Source organism: Pimephales promelas, chromosome 13, assembly GCF_988280905.1.
Source record: "Pimephales promelas chromosome 13, fPimPro1.hap1.1, whole genome shotgun sequence".
Lineage (NCBI taxonomy): Eukaryota > Metazoa > Chordata > Actinopteri > Cypriniformes > Leuciscidae > Pimephales > Pimephales promelas.
The window spans coordinates 276,850-293,977 of record NC_142781.1 but is presented as its reverse complement, the minus strand read 5'-3'; the positions used below and the strand labels follow the sequence as shown (position 1 = coordinate 293,977).

At 42.4% G+C, this 17,128-nt stretch overlaps 1 protein-coding gene across 1 annotated transcript in view; it reads right to left on the bottom strand.

The window, feature by feature from the left end:
- Positions 1-60: 60 nt before the first annotated feature.
- lrfn2b (leucine rich repeat and fibronectin type III domain containing 2b) overlaps positions 61-17,128 on the bottom strand; it is a 75,675-nt gene continuing 58,607 nt past the window's right edge. Inside the window, exons 3-4 of the mRNA XM_089118276.1 lie at positions 15,694-17,090; positions 61-3,123 (exon numbers count right to left, since the gene is read on the bottom strand). Of these exons, the coding sequence (XP_088974402.1) occupies positions 2,151-3,123; positions 15,694-17,069 (2,349 nt within the window). The 5' untranslated portion in view covers positions 17,070-17,090 and the 3' untranslated portion in view covers positions 61-2,150. The remainder of the gene's footprint in view (positions 3,124-15,693; positions 17,091-17,128) is intronic.

Below are 17,128 nucleotides of genomic sequence, written 5' to 3'. Positions count from 1 at the left end.
TCCCATGGCACAGTTGGAGGTCAGTGCACTGCAGACCCTTACTCAAAATAACACAACAGATATGTTTTCAGTCATTTTCATTACTGATGTCTCATGTCATTCCATCACCTTTGTAAATACATAAATATAGAAAAACATCACATGTAAACAACCAGCTTCAAATATTTGAAGATTCATTGAAATTGCACACATGATTTCTCATAGGGAAAAAAGAGTAAACGAGAGCTGGAAGAGAGAGAGGATGAGATGAATGCATTTCAGTTCTCTTTCATCAAGAAAGAGGAGCGTTTGACCAACAAGATAAAAAATATAAAACTTTAAAATTCATTACACATTTATACACTGTTGCACAAGAAGATATTCACAGAGTCTTTGTGCTGATCTTCAGGGAGTCCATTGGCATGGCAAATATATTTCCTCAGTCTATGTTCATCAGTTCTACTAGCCTAGAGAACGGCAGCAGCACAAGAGTTGATATTCCAACCCATCCCATAGTTTCAGACCCTAATAAGACATAAAGATGACATGCACACACTCACACACACACACACACACACACACACCAGTGAATCAGCACAACCAGCTGAGGAGGAATTCACCCAGAATGCATGACGCAGGTAACATAACACTGTCTGAATCCACTCTGAAAGCCCTCAACCGCAGCATCTGTTATAACGCTCTTCTCCATTTGATGAAGAACTGCCGCGATAAAGAGTCATCTCTTCTGAATTAACTTCTGGACGCAGGAATAGTGCGATGGTAACTTCACCAGGCCAATTTATGAATGAAGGCCAGTTCACACTAAGAACGATGACTATTAAGATAATGATAACTATATCAGAGTCCACACTAACTCACGATATCACTCCGTTCATTACACACATGCTGCAGTTTGGCGTCTGTCACTTTAAATGCTTGAGCTTGTTAAAGCAGGATGGATTCTGATTGGCTGATTGGCAATGTTTTTATACTGCATCAGTTGATAAAATTGTTTTGAAAGTGATTCCAGCGACAAAAATAACAGGAACGGACGCGTTATGATGTGGACCCTGCTTATCTTTATATGTAGATCCTTTCTTTAAAACCGTATCATTATAGTGATCATCCCTGATGAGCACAGGTTTAAAGGCGCAATCTAAAACAAGCGTACTTTACCGAGAAAATAGAAGTGTTTAGCTGAAAACTGCATGATTTGCAAGATTTAGCAGGGTTATTTTGCACTGAAATATGGGACCCTGGACTACAAAACCTTTTCATTGATGTATGGTTTGTTTGGATAGGGCAATATTTGGCTGAGATAATACTATTTGAAAATCTGGATTCTGAGGGTGCAATATTGAGAAAATCGCCTTTAAAGATGTCCAAATGAAGTCCTCAATATTGCTTCATCCACTCACAATAATAACTTTTTTATATATTTTTTTGGTTGGAAATGTAAAAAATATCCTCAGGGAACATAATTTTCACTTAATATCCTAATGATTTTTTTGCATAAAAGAAAAATTGATAATTTAGCTATTGCCAAAAACATACCCATGCGACTAATAACTGATTTTGTGGTCCAGGGTCACAAATAACGTTCTAGATTGTTTGGTGAATTCCCCCTGACTCTTCCCCTGTTCTGGATATGGCAAGGCGAGTAACAATAATAATAGTGATGGTCTGCAGTGTATGGGGCATAGGATCAGCCCTATAGAGTGCTCTCCATGACCCAGTCCCAGCTCGTAGGATCAGCCCTATAGAGTGCTCTCCATGACCCAGTCCCAGCTCGTAGGATCAGCCCTATACAGTGCTCTCCATGACCCAGTCCCAGCTCGTAGGATCAGCCCTATAGAGTGCTCTCCATGACCCAGTCCCAGCTCGTAGGATCAGCCCTATACAGTGCTCTCCATGACCCAGTCCCAGCTCGTAGAATCAGCCCTATACAGTGCTCTCCATGACCCAGTCCCAGCTCGTAGGATCAGCCCTATACAGTGCTCTCCATGACCCAGTCCCAGCTCGTAGAATCAGCCCTATACAGTGCTCTCCATGACCCAGTCTGGGCTCGTAGGATCAGCCCTATACAGTGCTCTCCGTGACCCAGTCCCAGCTCGTAGGATCAGCCCTATACAGTGCTCTCCGTGACCCAGTCCCAGCTCGTAGGATCAGCCCTATACAGTGCTCTCCATGACCCAGTCTGTGCTCCCGCTGGAGCCTTTGCTCCCGCTGCTGTCCCCGTCCCCGTCCTCATCACAGCACAGCAGCATGCCGTTCACTGACAGACTGCGTTTGCTCCAGATGTTGCTGATCCGCCGCGGGTAAGTGCACAGCTGCTGTGCGCAGGACACAGTGAAGTCACCGGTGTCGAACGAGTGGCTCCTCTGGGGCCTGGAGGCCAGAGGCGATGTGAGTAACCTGCTGATCCGCGAGTCCAGAGTCCGGCCCAGCAGCGGCTCCCGGTCCGTAGGCTCCGCCTCCGGGAGAGTAGGAGCAGGGCCTCCAGATGGGAGCGGCTCAGAAGACGGGCCCCGCAGATCCACAGATGCGAAGGCCCCCAACAGCTGGTCCAGGTTCTGCCGGGGTCTGGGCGGAGCGGCCCTCAGGATGCTGGCGAGGGCACTGTTGGGGCTGTAGGGAGGAGCGTCTCCTGAACTTGAGGAGGAAGAGGAGGAGGACAGGCTGCTCTGCAGAGAACCAGACTTGAACTGGACCACTCTGTCCTGCAGGGCCACTTTAGGTTTGAACCGCAGCAGAGGAACGCCGTTCTGCCCCAGCCGTCCTCCGTTGGGCTGAGAGTAGGAGTCAGTGCTGTCGCTCAGCTTGCTGACCGGACCTTCAGCTTCAGCTTCAGCGCTCCCGCCATCTCCTGCCTTGTAGCGCAGCACGAGGATCCCGATGAACAGCAGCAGCGTGGCCACGATCACTCCTCCCACCACCAGGATCATGGTGCCGCCCAGCAGCTGCCCGTGCAGAGCCTGGCACCGGGGGAACCCTTCGCTGGTGTGGAAGCGCACGCAGCCCACCACGCTGGTGGCCGTGAGCGTGGAGGTGGTGTCGTCCCAGGCCGCCAGCACACACAGGTCATACCGACAGCCCGACACCAGGCTGGACACCTGGAACGCCTGACTGGAGGGAGGAATCATCCTGCGGACACACAAACACACACTCGTCACACACAGATCATCTGCAGACAGGCTTTGATAGAAGCAAACAAACACATCTAACATGTATACTGCCATTTTTTCTAGTCTCTTCTGCTCACCAAGGCTGCATTTATTTTAACAAAAAAACAGTAAAATAGTGAAATATTATTCTAATGTTTAAAGTGTAATTTATTTTTGTGGTGAAAGCTGAATTTTCAGCATCATTACTCCAGTATCACATGATCCTTCAGAAATCACTCTAATATGATGATCTGATGTACAAGAAACATTTATTATTAAATGGGGAAGGGAACCCTTTCAAGGGAAATCGAGCTCCGTCAAGATCATGTGGAAACGCCTCTGTGTGATTGCATCTTGAAGCACCAATGAAATCAGTCCAATTGTGTGATGGAAGGTGATGTCATTGACTAGGGAACTATAAAGCATACCTGGAACAAACAGTCACAAGCTTCTGTGTAATCAGGGGGTGGTGGTGGCGGCGCAGTGGATAAGACACATGCCTTTGGTGTGAGAGACCCGGGTTCGAATCCACTGTGAGACACCAATGTGTCCCTGAGCAAGACACTTAACCCCTAGTTGCTCCAGAGGCATGCGACCTCTGACATATATAGCAATTGTAAGTCGCTTTGGATAAAAGCGTCAGCTAAATAAGTAAATGTTCTGTGTGAAACGGTCTCGGTCTATTTATTGCTGTTTGTCCTCGAGCATATTATATATCTAGACAGGAGTATATTGGAGAGCAAACAGCTGTTTGTGATCGTGTGTTCATCCCTGCCCTCGCTTTATTACGAGTGGGGACACACGCAATTTAGTGCTGCCAGTTCGGTTGGTCCCTGCCAGTTCTCCATTTCAGAGCGCCAGCGTGGAAACTACTGCCGTCCTATTCGAGACCTGCGCCAACTAAACCGCACGGTTCTAAAACTCAAGTTCAAACAGATCGTGTCACAGATTTAGTCCGAGGACTGGATTGTCACGATAGATTTGAATGACAGGAAGTTCCCGAGGTTCGCTTTCGCGGGTGAAGTGTACCAATATCGAGTTCTTCCCTTTAGCCTAGGTTTATCACCCTGCACTTTCACACAATGAGTGGATGCAGCTCTGGCTCCACTGAGACTTCAGGGCATTCTTGTGTTGAATTATATCGACGACTGGTTGATTTAAGATCTCGACATCGACCCTTTGGGGTCGGCAATCACACCGGCGTGACCTGCTCGCTTTTGTTCTTATTAGTGCAAAACAAACTCAAATTACTCTGTTGATTTTGATCTTACATATAAGTGTTACACATCATTCAAAACTGTTTAATGTCTTCTTTTATTTGTGTATACTCATATAAAAAAAATGCTATGTTTTTTGTAAAATAAATAAAATCATCATGATGTGCATTCTCCTGAAGTTCATTCTGAAATGCAACAGTAAACTCAGAAAATGCTTGTCACTGTGCCATGAAACATGTCTTTACGAAGCTTTAAGTCTCCATTTTTAAATGATGTAAATCATACCAAAAACAAATATTCTCTGTTTAAGTAATTTGTATGAAAGCAACGACATGTACAATTTCTTCAAAATGTGACCATGCCCACATGCACTCGAGCTGTTCATATGCAAATGATCCATGCGGAGGAACACAGAGCTGTTACCGCCCTCATCACCTCGAAAAGCAGAAGCAGGAGTGTGGAAGCAGGAGTGTTTAGTCGAGTGTGGAAGTGTTTGGTCTTTGCACTTTGGGTTTACCTCAGAAGAATTAGAACAACACAATTTGATTACGAGAACGATTTTTAAAGGATAATTCCGGTATTTAACACCTTGAGTCTATTTTGTAGTTTGTTTTGAATGAAATAGAGTGGTGGACTTAGAAATTTTGGCAATGGGTCCTGTCTCGACTTTTTGACTATTTTAGAATCGCCTGTGACAGCGTTAGACTGGCTGTCTATGGGCATGCACAAACATGCCCTTAAAACAACCCTTAACGTTCATTTTCAAAACTGTGCAACTCGCCGATCGTAGAGTCCAATGCAATACCGAGAATTTAAATTGAATTTTATACTCCATGGTTAAACTAAAGAAACGTTAGTCACAAAAACAGATAAAACAGACACCCCTCGTTGTGTTTATGCTTCTTTTTAAAATTATATTAAATAAACATAACTATATATAAAATTACATCTAAACGTATATACGTTTCGTTTCAAAGACGGGAGGACAGTCAATTTTGAAGATTCTGCCATAATCCCGTTTTCCTCGGTTCTCCTCCGCTTTAATCTCCACAACTGGAAATGGACGAGCATCCTTGCGTCAAATGCGGAACTTATGCGTGCATATAGCCCATGCCAATCTGGATTCAGAAAACTTTTTTCCACCACTACAGCCCTTCTTAAATTTACTAATGATGTGTTCTCGAGTTTTGACAATCGTATGTGTACAAAATCAGTTGTCTTTGAGAGATTAACTATAGCGCAATCTGTTGTTCCACCGACGAAAAACGCTCATTGAGAGCGTTGACAGCACGAAGTATGTCAGCATTCGAGACATTGAGGTCAGCAAAAAAAAAATAAAACAAATAAATAATAATAATTAATAATAATAGAGTACCAGCACCTCTTTTGGGCCACTTAAAGCACTGACTACATCTGAATTCAGAATGATGACAAACATTGCTTTCACCGTCTCTCTCTAGATTACTGTCCCATCCCATGATGTCCACCAGAGGGCGCTTTCTACATCTGCTTTATCTACAGCACAGCTCCCAGATTACTGCTATTCTCTCCTTTACTCTTGCCTGTTTAAGCCCTGTGTATTAACTCTTACTTTATAAATCTTGTGTTTCTGTTATCCGGGTTTTCTGACTCTCCGCCAGTTTTCTGGATTACCCTTTCGCCTGTGCTTTCTGCCCAGTTGTTCTTATGGACTGTGTGTTTGACCTTTGGCCTGTTATATGGATTACGATTCTGGATTGTCCCAATAAAGCTGCATTTGGATCTTCTGCTGAAGTCTAGGAGCACCTCGTAACAATTATACATGTCATCTGTATTAATGATCAGTGTTTCTGCCTCGGTTCAAATCAAGACGGCTCTTCTGACGTCACTCGTGTTTCAGCTAATATGAAGAGATTCCCTCTGGAGAACACAGCTTCTCCTGTGTTTCATGTGTTGAACTGGTAATCCCAACACTATTATTCATCTAGCAGATGCTTTGTTATGCAAATCAGGGAAAGAGAAGACAAATTCAGACAACCACAGACACTTCAGCACAGTTTGCACTTTACAAAGTGTACCAAGAAATGAAAAACTACTTGAAGCCTAACATCGGAAACGAGGAAACCCCCAGAGGACTGGGCATCCTATTCAAACTAGATTGTTTTTGTTTGCTTGAGTTTGGACTGTCAGATGATATTTCAGGACTTTCATTGTGACAGCCGGGCAAACTGTGAAAAATTGTGTTGATTTAGCAATACAGGGATTGCGATGTTATGATGAACTATATGTCTTTCTCCACTGATGTTCTGAGTAAGCGTCTCTGATGACGGCAGCGGGCTCTGAGGAGGAACATTAACATTAGCACACATTATTAGCTGTGTGAAAGCAGTCAAGCAAAAGGCAGATTCATTACCGGCATGTGTTGTAAAGAGCGATATCATTGGGCAATCAGTCAATCTGCGAGCTGAGTGAGTGAGTGGAGGCGGGGAGAATTAGCATATTCATGAAGCCGCGTATACTGAATGAAACAAGGGTGTAGAGTTACATTCAAGATATTTTAAGGAATGAAGAACACGTATATTTTCATGTTTAAATATGTATTTTTGGTCAACAAAATGAGTTAAGGGCAAATAGTTTACTACTATTCAGACTGATCTCATGAAGTAGCGTGTATTCGTATTTCCATTTTTGGCGCGCTATCAAGACGCATAATCGCCTTTCAGCGTGTTTATGAACGCCGTTGACTTAACGTTATATAAATATATGACTTACCTCAACCCCGTCCCTAAACCTACCCGTCACTGGGGTTAATGGCATTTATGACTGGAGATTTGACTGCGTGTACGGACACGCGGAATGACGCGGACGTTAATGGCGTAGACATACACGCAGATAGCTCAAAATGTGTAGAGATAACACGCCACTTGACTCGAAATTGGCGTATATGTATACGCAAAAGTCATGATGTCATGTTGCACTATTGACTTTACAATCTTTGCAAAAATGAAACTCTTCGTTTGACGTCCACAATCAGCCCTGTGTATTCTGACATCGATCACAGTCGACGCATGTTACTGCTCATTTCTTTAGTGTTTTCCATTCTAATTATATTCAGACAAACAAAGATCTCAGATATTCAGACACTCTGTTCCTGTTCTTCACCAGAATAAGCCTCAAACGAGACAGGTTGTATGCCATTAGTAGTCAAACATCTGAAAGTATTGCTCAGCTCGTCCACTGGACTGGACGCCTCTTACTTCCCTCGAGTCGGCCCATGCCGAGCTGACAGCCGACAGTAATTGGCTTCACTTCTTCAACCCATCTGTGCAGCTGCCGTGAGCAGATGGTCAGCCTCATATCACTGACATTTATTAATAAAGAAATGAGCGCAGGAAGGGAAACACACAGCGAGACGGACAGTGGATGGTTTGATCTGTGGTCGCCAGTGAAAGGATGGTGGTGAGGCTCTTCTGGATCCGGATCAGTTCCTGACGTCAGCATGAGCAGGTCCACTGTGTTACATTAGTTCATTACGGTGACGGTGATAACGCACACGCACACACACACACACACACACGCTCTTCTCAGGGTTCCTGCAAGCAATCAGCATGAGCTCATTAAATCATTAAATAAAGCCTCTCATCAAGGCATCGCTGTCCTCATTTCAGCTCATCTCGTCCTCTTTTGTCTTTTCTTATTTTTTACTTGCAAAAGAGCTCAAGTTTCTAAAACACACCTACCGCTCTAATCAAAACTAACATATAACAATATTTTTCTTTGTTTTTATTTGAAGGCCACATTAAACTGTTGGACACTATAAGTTTTGTATTATGTTTCATCGTCTATTTTATTTATATTTGCATTTAGAGATGCACCGATTACAGTTTTCTAGGCCGATCCCACTTTCCGATTTTTCCTTTGTTTGACCTGCCGATACCGATTTTAGCCGATTATGATTTCATTTTTTCAAACCACTTTACAGCACACACAAAAATGTATTTTCCATCTTCTCTTTAATAGGACAGTTTGCATAGAACATTTTGGGTACAAATGGGTACATTTTCTGTAAATATTTCTTCATTTTCTTTTCTGACATAGCCTAGCCTACTTCAGTTCTTGTTAAAACACACCAGACATGCACATTTTTGGATGAAATCACATTTATTTTGTCCATCAAAAGTGTGTCTTTCACTTTGAGCGCAGGAATAACTAGATGGCCGCCGAAAACCGCCTTCACTGCTGCTCACGCACCGCTCCGAATGTACTCAATGATTAACATGCTCACATGACGCTCCTGCTCGACGCTCACGCGCCGCTCCGTGATGAATGTACTCAATGATTAACATGCTCACATGACGCTCCTGCTCGACGCTCACGCGCTGCTTCGGCTACCGGTGTGGATTAACGTGCACAAAAAAACCGCACTGCTCCCGCTTGCGGTGTGAAACGGCCTTAATTCAGGAGGTTTACTACATGTGCGTTCCATGTGCGCGTGTGATACTGATGCGCGGCGTTAATCATGCGGCGCCCGAGTGCATTTGACCGGCATAAAATCGGCATATGTCAGATTGACCGGCCAGTCGCCGATCACGTGAAAATCGGCCAATTCCGATCACCAGCCGATCAATCGGTGCATCTCTATTTGCATTTCATTGTTCTGCTCTTATTCCAGGACCAAACTTGTACTCTTAATTTATGGTTGATCACATTTTAACTATGATCATCGAAACTCATGTCTATATTTATTGTGAGCCAATTATTTATATACATTTTAACAAAAATTAGGACTCATTTCGACCAAGACCAAAAATGTCACCACTCAAAACATTTTATCAAAAGCTACTGTACTAGTTTACCAATGAGACGATGTCAGTAAAGAACTTGGGATGAAATATGAGTTGTGAAGAAAACAAAGACAAATTAAGGTATATATTTCAATTAACAGGGTTGTGACTGTCACAAATCAAGCCTCCGATCACCACCAGAGACTCCACACACACACACACACACACACACACACACACACTTGCTGCTGCTGACATCTCTGAGTGTGTGTATCTGTGTATTGGTGTCTTGTGTATGAGCTTGGACTGTTTAGCTGGATATTGTTGGTGTGTGCCTGTCCAGGGGCCTCATTTATAAAACTTTGCGTAGGATTTGCGTCAGAAGTGGCGTACGGATGAAACATAGGACGTGCGTACGCACAGAAATATTCGGAATTCTAAATGTAGCGCAGCTTTTGCGGCTTCATGTCACGCCCATAGTTGCCCATCAATAGTCCGTAAAACGCCCACAAGTTAATATTCATCGATTGCGAAATCATGTTAAACACAGAGAGGAATTAACAAAAAACGTAACTTCACTCAATGTGAAGTAGAAGTTATCGTTGGCGAGGTGGAAAAGAGGAGAGAAATGTTGTTTGGAGGGCACAGTGTGGGCATTACTAATGCCAAAAAAGGCACTTGAGTGGCAAAAGGTTGCAGACGCCGTAATGCTGTCGCCTCACAACCTCGGACTGTGGCCGAAAAAAACAAGAAATGGTCGGACATCAAAGTCTAGTCATTAATTCAATTAGAGAGATGGCCAAAGAGTTGAGCGAAATCAAGACTGTCCTAACTGAAATAAACTGCATAATGAGGGAATTCTTGAATAAATAATATATTTTTCCACACCTTTTGTTGTGAAGATGATGCGTTCACTCCGAATCCTTCCATTTAATCGCCACATCTTCTAAGAGCGCGAGATCAGCCACTGTGCGTCATTATACGCATTGTGATGGGGCATTTTATTTACATCCATTTAATTCTGCATCTGACAAGCTACGGATGTCGGTTATAATCTAAATGGGAAATAGTTCAGCGCAAATGTAATTTCTTGCAGCTTTCTGAATGGTTGAGACACGTCATACGTTATTTTATCAAAAATAAAACAAACTAAAGGCATATGCATGAATACCATGATTTTAAAGCTGATGAAGATATTTTTACGATGAAAACAACTTTCCCCAGTGGACAAATAATAGGCCTACATCTATCTATTTATTGATCTATCTATATATCTCCCTAATTATCTATCTGGCTGACTATCTAATTGCTATATCTGCTCCGTTAGATGGACATATTGGCAAGAATATCAGTTTTGTACATTATTTCGTTCTGTTTACCATCTTATTTATAAGGATGAATTGTATATGGCAATATTATTGAAGAAGGTATTTTTTCTTTTTGGAAAAATGTGTTAATTTGCATTTCTGTTACAGATCGATCAAACGGGTGTTCGTGTAGGCTGTTAATTGTAAGACTTGTGAAGTCTTCGTGTTATTTATGAGAGGCAGCATTGCCATTTATTTTACACAACCGTCTACAGTTTCACACACTTTCACGTGTTTTTTCCAACTGCCGACGGTGTCGCCATTTCTCATTTCACCCGTTTTTGTGCGTACGCCTGGGTCAGAGCTTGCGTGAAGGACCGCACATTTTACCGTCAAGTTTGCTTTTTATAAATACCAACTATTGCGTATGAGAGCGGCGTACGCCTTCTTTTGTGCGTACGCAACGTTTATAAATGAGGCCCCTGAGCATTTTCCTGTTATCTTGGCGACTCTGCCTTGCCTCAGATATAGACCTTTTGCTGGTGATTTCCCAGACAGCAAACTGACATTGAATCAACGTGGAAACGACGTCTCTTATGACATTGAAACAACGTTGATTTTGCTCATCGAATTGACGTTGAACCAACGTCAGACGCGGCACGTGGATCCTCCTAACTCTGTTGACTCCATGTTACAGTGACATGAGAAATCAAATTTGCCAAAAATCATATGATCAAACAGCTCGTTCTGGTATTGTGAGACCTCGACCTATAGTTAAACAGCACTGCATCATAGGCCCCGCCCACTGGTAACACAGGCTCCGCCCACTGGCCCACAAAAAGAAGACGCTGAAACACTGATACAGATGTGTGCAGATTCAGGACAAATGGAAGAGTGAGGGGTTTTCTTTCATTTAAACAACTTGTTTATGTCTCTGAACAGACTTCTGAAGGATCCCAGCAACATTAACAAGTAGATGGTTTATTTTAATAGCCCTGCTAACACCAAAAACTGGACCAAAGTTCTGCTCCTCATACTAGCGTCAAGTCTTGATGATAGCATATATGATTTCCACTGGTAAAAGCATTAAAAAAGAGAAGCATCACAGAAGTCATGAAACACAAGGTGTGTGTGTGTTAGTTAGTGTTAGAGTGTGAGAGATCATGCAAACCGAGAGATCGCTCCCTCTCGCCTCTAAGAGGCCGTGACTGTTGTATAGCACAGCGTTTTCAGCAGATAGAAATATTGCTTGTCCTAGGAATCTGCCGCAGCTGGTTTTGACACTGCATCTTCGTCACGGTGAGAGTTTATTACCCAGTACTCATTTTCCAAGGCAGCTCGCTGAGCCATTATGAAAAAATGAGTGGATAATGTACTCTCTGGTAGACACCACACAGAATTACTGCCTATGAGCCGAGCGGTTTCTTCAGAGATCCATGAGAGAATGGCTTCAGTAATGTGATTTTCCCTCTCTGTAAAGGCACTTTAGCAGCTGCTGTAATGTACTATTACCTCATCGAAGAGCAGAGGACTGGCATACTACTCACCCACGGAGTCTGCGGATCCCCTTAGTTTGTGAATACACAGAATAATAAAGTAGACAGGGTTACTGGATTGTAGAGTTTGAGGGTGACCCAAACACAACTGAATCTTCCATGTGAGTCATTCAAACAGGATTCAACACCACAGACCTAAAGAGATGGGCCATGCAAGGAAGAGCCTTGTCAAGTTTAGATAATTTAGCAAGACAAATCTGTTCAGAGAGGCCCTAACAAGAGGTCACCTGACCCCTGCGACTAAAAGACTACATCTCAAGGTCCCATGAGAGATGAGCACAGATTTCAGCAGGAACTCTGGATTGGAATGGCTTAAACCATAAACTTTACACACTAACACACTTTACATATCAAAATCCATAAAACTCATCCCAGAACAATTCTTGATGGACTTATAATCAAATATCATGCAACTACATAATTCCAATATATGTTTGTGGCAGATCTAGTGTTAATTTCGTTAACGAAAATATTTTCGTCAACGCACATTTTTCACCGAACGAAAACTAGACGAGACGAGACTAAAATCCCCACTAATAAACAATAATAAGTGGGAGTAAATCAGAAATAATTTTCGTAGACTAATAAAGACGAGACGAAAATGCAGTTCGGTAAATAAAGACTGGGCTAAAATCTATGGACATTTTAGTTCACGAAGTAAAACATGCTTTGCACGGGGCTCGGGAGAAAGAAGAGACGTGATATATGGACACATTTTGTTACAATGATAAACTAACTAATGATGGCTAACTTTCATAGCATTTAGTATCCAGGCTGGCTATGTTACGTTAGCTTCTTAGCACGTAGCGACCGTAGCCACTTGTTGATCGAATTGTATGTGAAGTTAAATTTATGCTAACTTAGATATGTTATACTGGCCGGGCAACTATAGTTTCAGTTACATTTGATTAAAGCAGACAGACGCTTTAAAAAGATTAGTTAAAAAGATTTCATACGTTCTAGCAAGCTATGCCTTGTTTCACCTTAAATACTGTTCCTTTATATACCATGTGAACCAGCTGGCAGGAAAGCACTTTTGTTGTATCAGTTTTTTTCTTCACAACATTGACCTCAAATCTATTTATTTTATTATTCTATGTGAACTAGCTTTAAACAGCCAGCACTTGTGTTAAGTTCATAATACACTTTATTTTATTTATTTGTTTCCTTTGTCAGGTGTATTTTATTTGTTTTAATGCAAGCATTTGTGTTTGTGTCTTTGAACCTTAACAATGTTCAAAATAAATATGCAAATATTGTCAGAACATCTTCCATGTCTGCATGTGTTCCTTAAAATTGTGTTTTTTATCAAAAAGATGAGAGAAAATGTTGAAATGTGAAATAATTTTAGGAAATGTTAAATATTATCTGCTGACAAAAAAGTAAAAGGTTAAAATGATGTCCTGACTAAAACTAGACTAAAATGTTGACATTTTTTTTTTTTTACTAAAACTAAACGAATAAAATTATGTTTTCTTGGACTAAAATGCTCGACTTATAGTCGACTAAAACCAGACTAAATAAAAATGGGATGATGTCGACTAAATGTGATAAAAACTAACAAGCAATGCTGAAACTGGACTAAAACTGAAACTAAATTTAAAAATGGCTGGTAAAATTAACACAAGGCAGATCACATATAAATCATGTAATTGTTAGAACTATTAGATGTGTGAATGAAAAGAGTATTGTGTTCCCTATCAGTAAGATCATATGTGACCTGATCCAGCAAAATGAGTCACAGTGACCCAAATTTAAAAATTGAGATTTTGATATTATTGGAAAGAGGACACTGTAAGCTTTCAAATGATACCTTGGTCGAAGTCATACCTTGAATGGTTGTAAAGATATACACATTTGAATTCTGGTCGTCTGCCCTTTTTTTCCAACTGAAAACCTGAGAAAATCGCTTTTAAAGTTTTTTTGCCTTTTTTTTTTTTTGATATAGCTTTCAAAATCCATAGAATTTTAAGGGATAAACTATTTATTTTATATAGCTTAACTTGACCAAATAGATTAACATATATAAATGCAATTTAACAAGGCTGAAGCTCAACTTATTTTTAAGTTTTTTTGGAATAAATAATTAAAAAGTCACTTTTACAAAAATGTTCTAAAATCAGAAAGATTAAGAGGAGTTCAGTTTTTATACGGATTAGCCCAAATAAGCAGAGATCAGTCTGTTTTCTTTCGTTTTGAATGGTTGTGTTTAAAAGTAGACCGGTCTGTGAGGCTAGGATAGCTTACTTTCGGTTCAAGCTTCAGTTCACGTGCCGCGCGTCTCAGTGTCGTGATTAGGCCTATCCATTGTCTGCAATTTATTTCTTATTATTAAATACTAGTAATTGGTTGATGAAACATTGATTTAAATTAAGATAATTATTTTAAAACGAAATTCACTTTAAAGAAAGACTTTGTGCTTGCTTTCTGTTTAAGCTCTGTGAAAGTTTTAGTGCTGCTTCCAGAGAACGGTCACGTTCGGATTGTTTTTCCTCATAAATGCGAACACGGAAAATAAAATAAAGATTTTATGTTCTGGAGAGAGTCAACCCTTCTTCATCCGGTGAGTATTACTTTTGGTTTGTGCAGTGTGGTTCACATAGGCCTATTGATTAAAAGATTGAATTATCTGGGAATTATGGATCTCCTCCATAACGCTGAAATTGCCCAATTTTAAACAATTATTTAGTAATAATTTAACTAGTTTTGTGGTGTAAGTCTACGTATTTTATAATGTTAACTTAAAATAATACTAAAGATGTTGTAGCTAGCATTGGGTCTGGACGTGAAGGATAACTTCGGGAGTTGAAGGGACGTGTCGGTGTCGTGATTCTGTCTTCTCACACCGCGACACAGGTTCGTGGATCTGAGTGTCGCGATCGTTACAGCCTTACATATATTCTTCTTGCAGATAAATATACTCACGCAGTTTAGGTTAGAAGCCTCCAGTGAGTTCAACGTTTCAGGGGATATAGCCGGGAAATGCTCAGAGATGACGAGGGGAGTTGAGAAGAGCAATGTTTATTTCAGCGAATTTAAACCTTTAACAACTTTAATCGTTATTTAAAGACCTTTACTCAATTATCTGGACTACGAAACTTTGGGAGATAATTTTTGAATGTCTGTTCTTTGAAATTAGCAAAAAAAAAATTTTTGTGTTATTTCATTGTTTTTCCACATAATCGGCCCATATCTTAAAATGGAACGTTGCGACTTCCGACTCATTTCGCCAGAGCGGGTCACATATATGTCAGAGGTCACACGCCTCTGGAGCAACTAGGGGTTAAGTGTCTTGTTCAGGGACACATTGGTGTCTCACAGTGGATTCGAACTCGGCTCTCTCACACCAAAGGCATGTGTCTTATCCAATGCATCATCACCACCCCACACTTAATAAAAGAGGGGTACCGTAGTGATTAGGAATAAGACAAAAACACGGTTTGATGTACTTGCTTGTTATATACATTTTGAATTGAACCATTAATAAATCATGGACACTGATGAATAGAATGAACATCATACCTGCATGCAAATCCTTCCCAGCTCACATACCAGGTCATAATTTATTGATATGCCTCACCACTCCCCCCAACAAACCAACAAACACTTGGATCCCCACAGTTTGTTAAATCACGACATATTTTTCTCTGGGCTCAGTATTTCTGTCATAGCCCAGGAAACGTGAAAGATGACATTCTGCTTCGTACCTGTATATGAGGACCTCATCATCTGAGCAGTTGTACTGTAGCTGGTACATTTTCACTTTGGGAGCGGTCTTGCTGACGGACCACTTGATTAAGGCAGACACAGCTGTCACCTCAGACACGGACACTGCATTCTCTGGCAAGCTCTTGGGAGAGCCTTTACTAGTCCTTGAGCTGTCAGTAATGTCTGACAGACGGGACTTGGGTTGTGATGCCTGGCCTGTGCCATTGCTTAGGTGGGGTAGCTGAATAATTGACAGCTCCACTGAAGCGGTCGATTCACCAGCCAGGTTGGCTGCAATGCAGGTGAAGGTCCCATAGTCCTTTGAAGTGGTTATTGGGATCTGCAGGGTCCCATTGCGGTACACCAGAGTGCGGGAAGAGTTGCCCAGTAATCGATCATCAGGGGTCACCCAATGGATAGTTGGGGTGGGATCTCCTATGGCTTCGCACCGTAGACTAGCCGTCTGCCCCTCCAGAACAAGCATCCTGTGGGTGTGTTGAGTAATCAGTGGCTGCTCACACAAAAACTCATCCTCCCGAACACTCCAGAAGTAGCGGCCCTTCAAGACGGGAGGCGAGGCACAGGTCTCCAGGTCATCATCTCTCTCCAGACGGCGAAACCAAAGCAATTCGCAGTTGCAGTGAAGCGGGTTCCCTCCTATGCTGAGGGACAGCTGAGGGGTGAACGGTGTGGTCATCAGCTCTGAATCCTGTGCTCTGGCAAAGATGGGGTCCGGCGGAAGCTTCTGGAGCCGGTTAGAGGTGAGGTCCAAGCGGGCCAGCCTCTCCAGGTCCACAAAGGTCCCCTCGGGAATGTAGTCCAACAAGTTATGGTCCAGGCTCAGCTGGTGCAGGTTGATCATCTGCCGGACTGAATGCCACGGCAGAGCCTGAAGGTTGTTGTAGGACAAGTCCAGATCCTCAAGGGATGCGGCAAGGTCTTCAAACGCCCTCTCAGAGATGCGACCCAGTTGGTTGTTATTGAGGATCAGATGCTGCAGGCTGACCAGCCCTCGCAGGTCATCAGGGCCCAACTCCACTAAACGGTTGTTGTCAATGTGAAGAGAACGGAGGGTTTCCAGGTCCCCAAAGGTAAAGGGCTGAATGTAGCTGATCGTGTTGCGGGAGAGAGTAAGGTCCACCAAGTCAGTCATGTTGGCAAAGTCCTCCTGTGCGATTCGAAGGATGTAGTTTCCCCCTAAACGGAGCTCCACGGTGCTGCGGTCTATATCAGGTGGCACAAAGAGCAGGCCTTTAGCCGGGCACAGGGTCCCGAGCGACTCAGACAGGTTCTGGCACATACAGTACTTGGGACACGCTCGGGCCATCATCACAGCCATACCCAGAACCAGCATCTGATAGAGCGTGTGGTCCATGGTAGATTCACATGAAGGGACCTGGAGGACAACAACACAAAAGTGTTGAATTAGGTTAC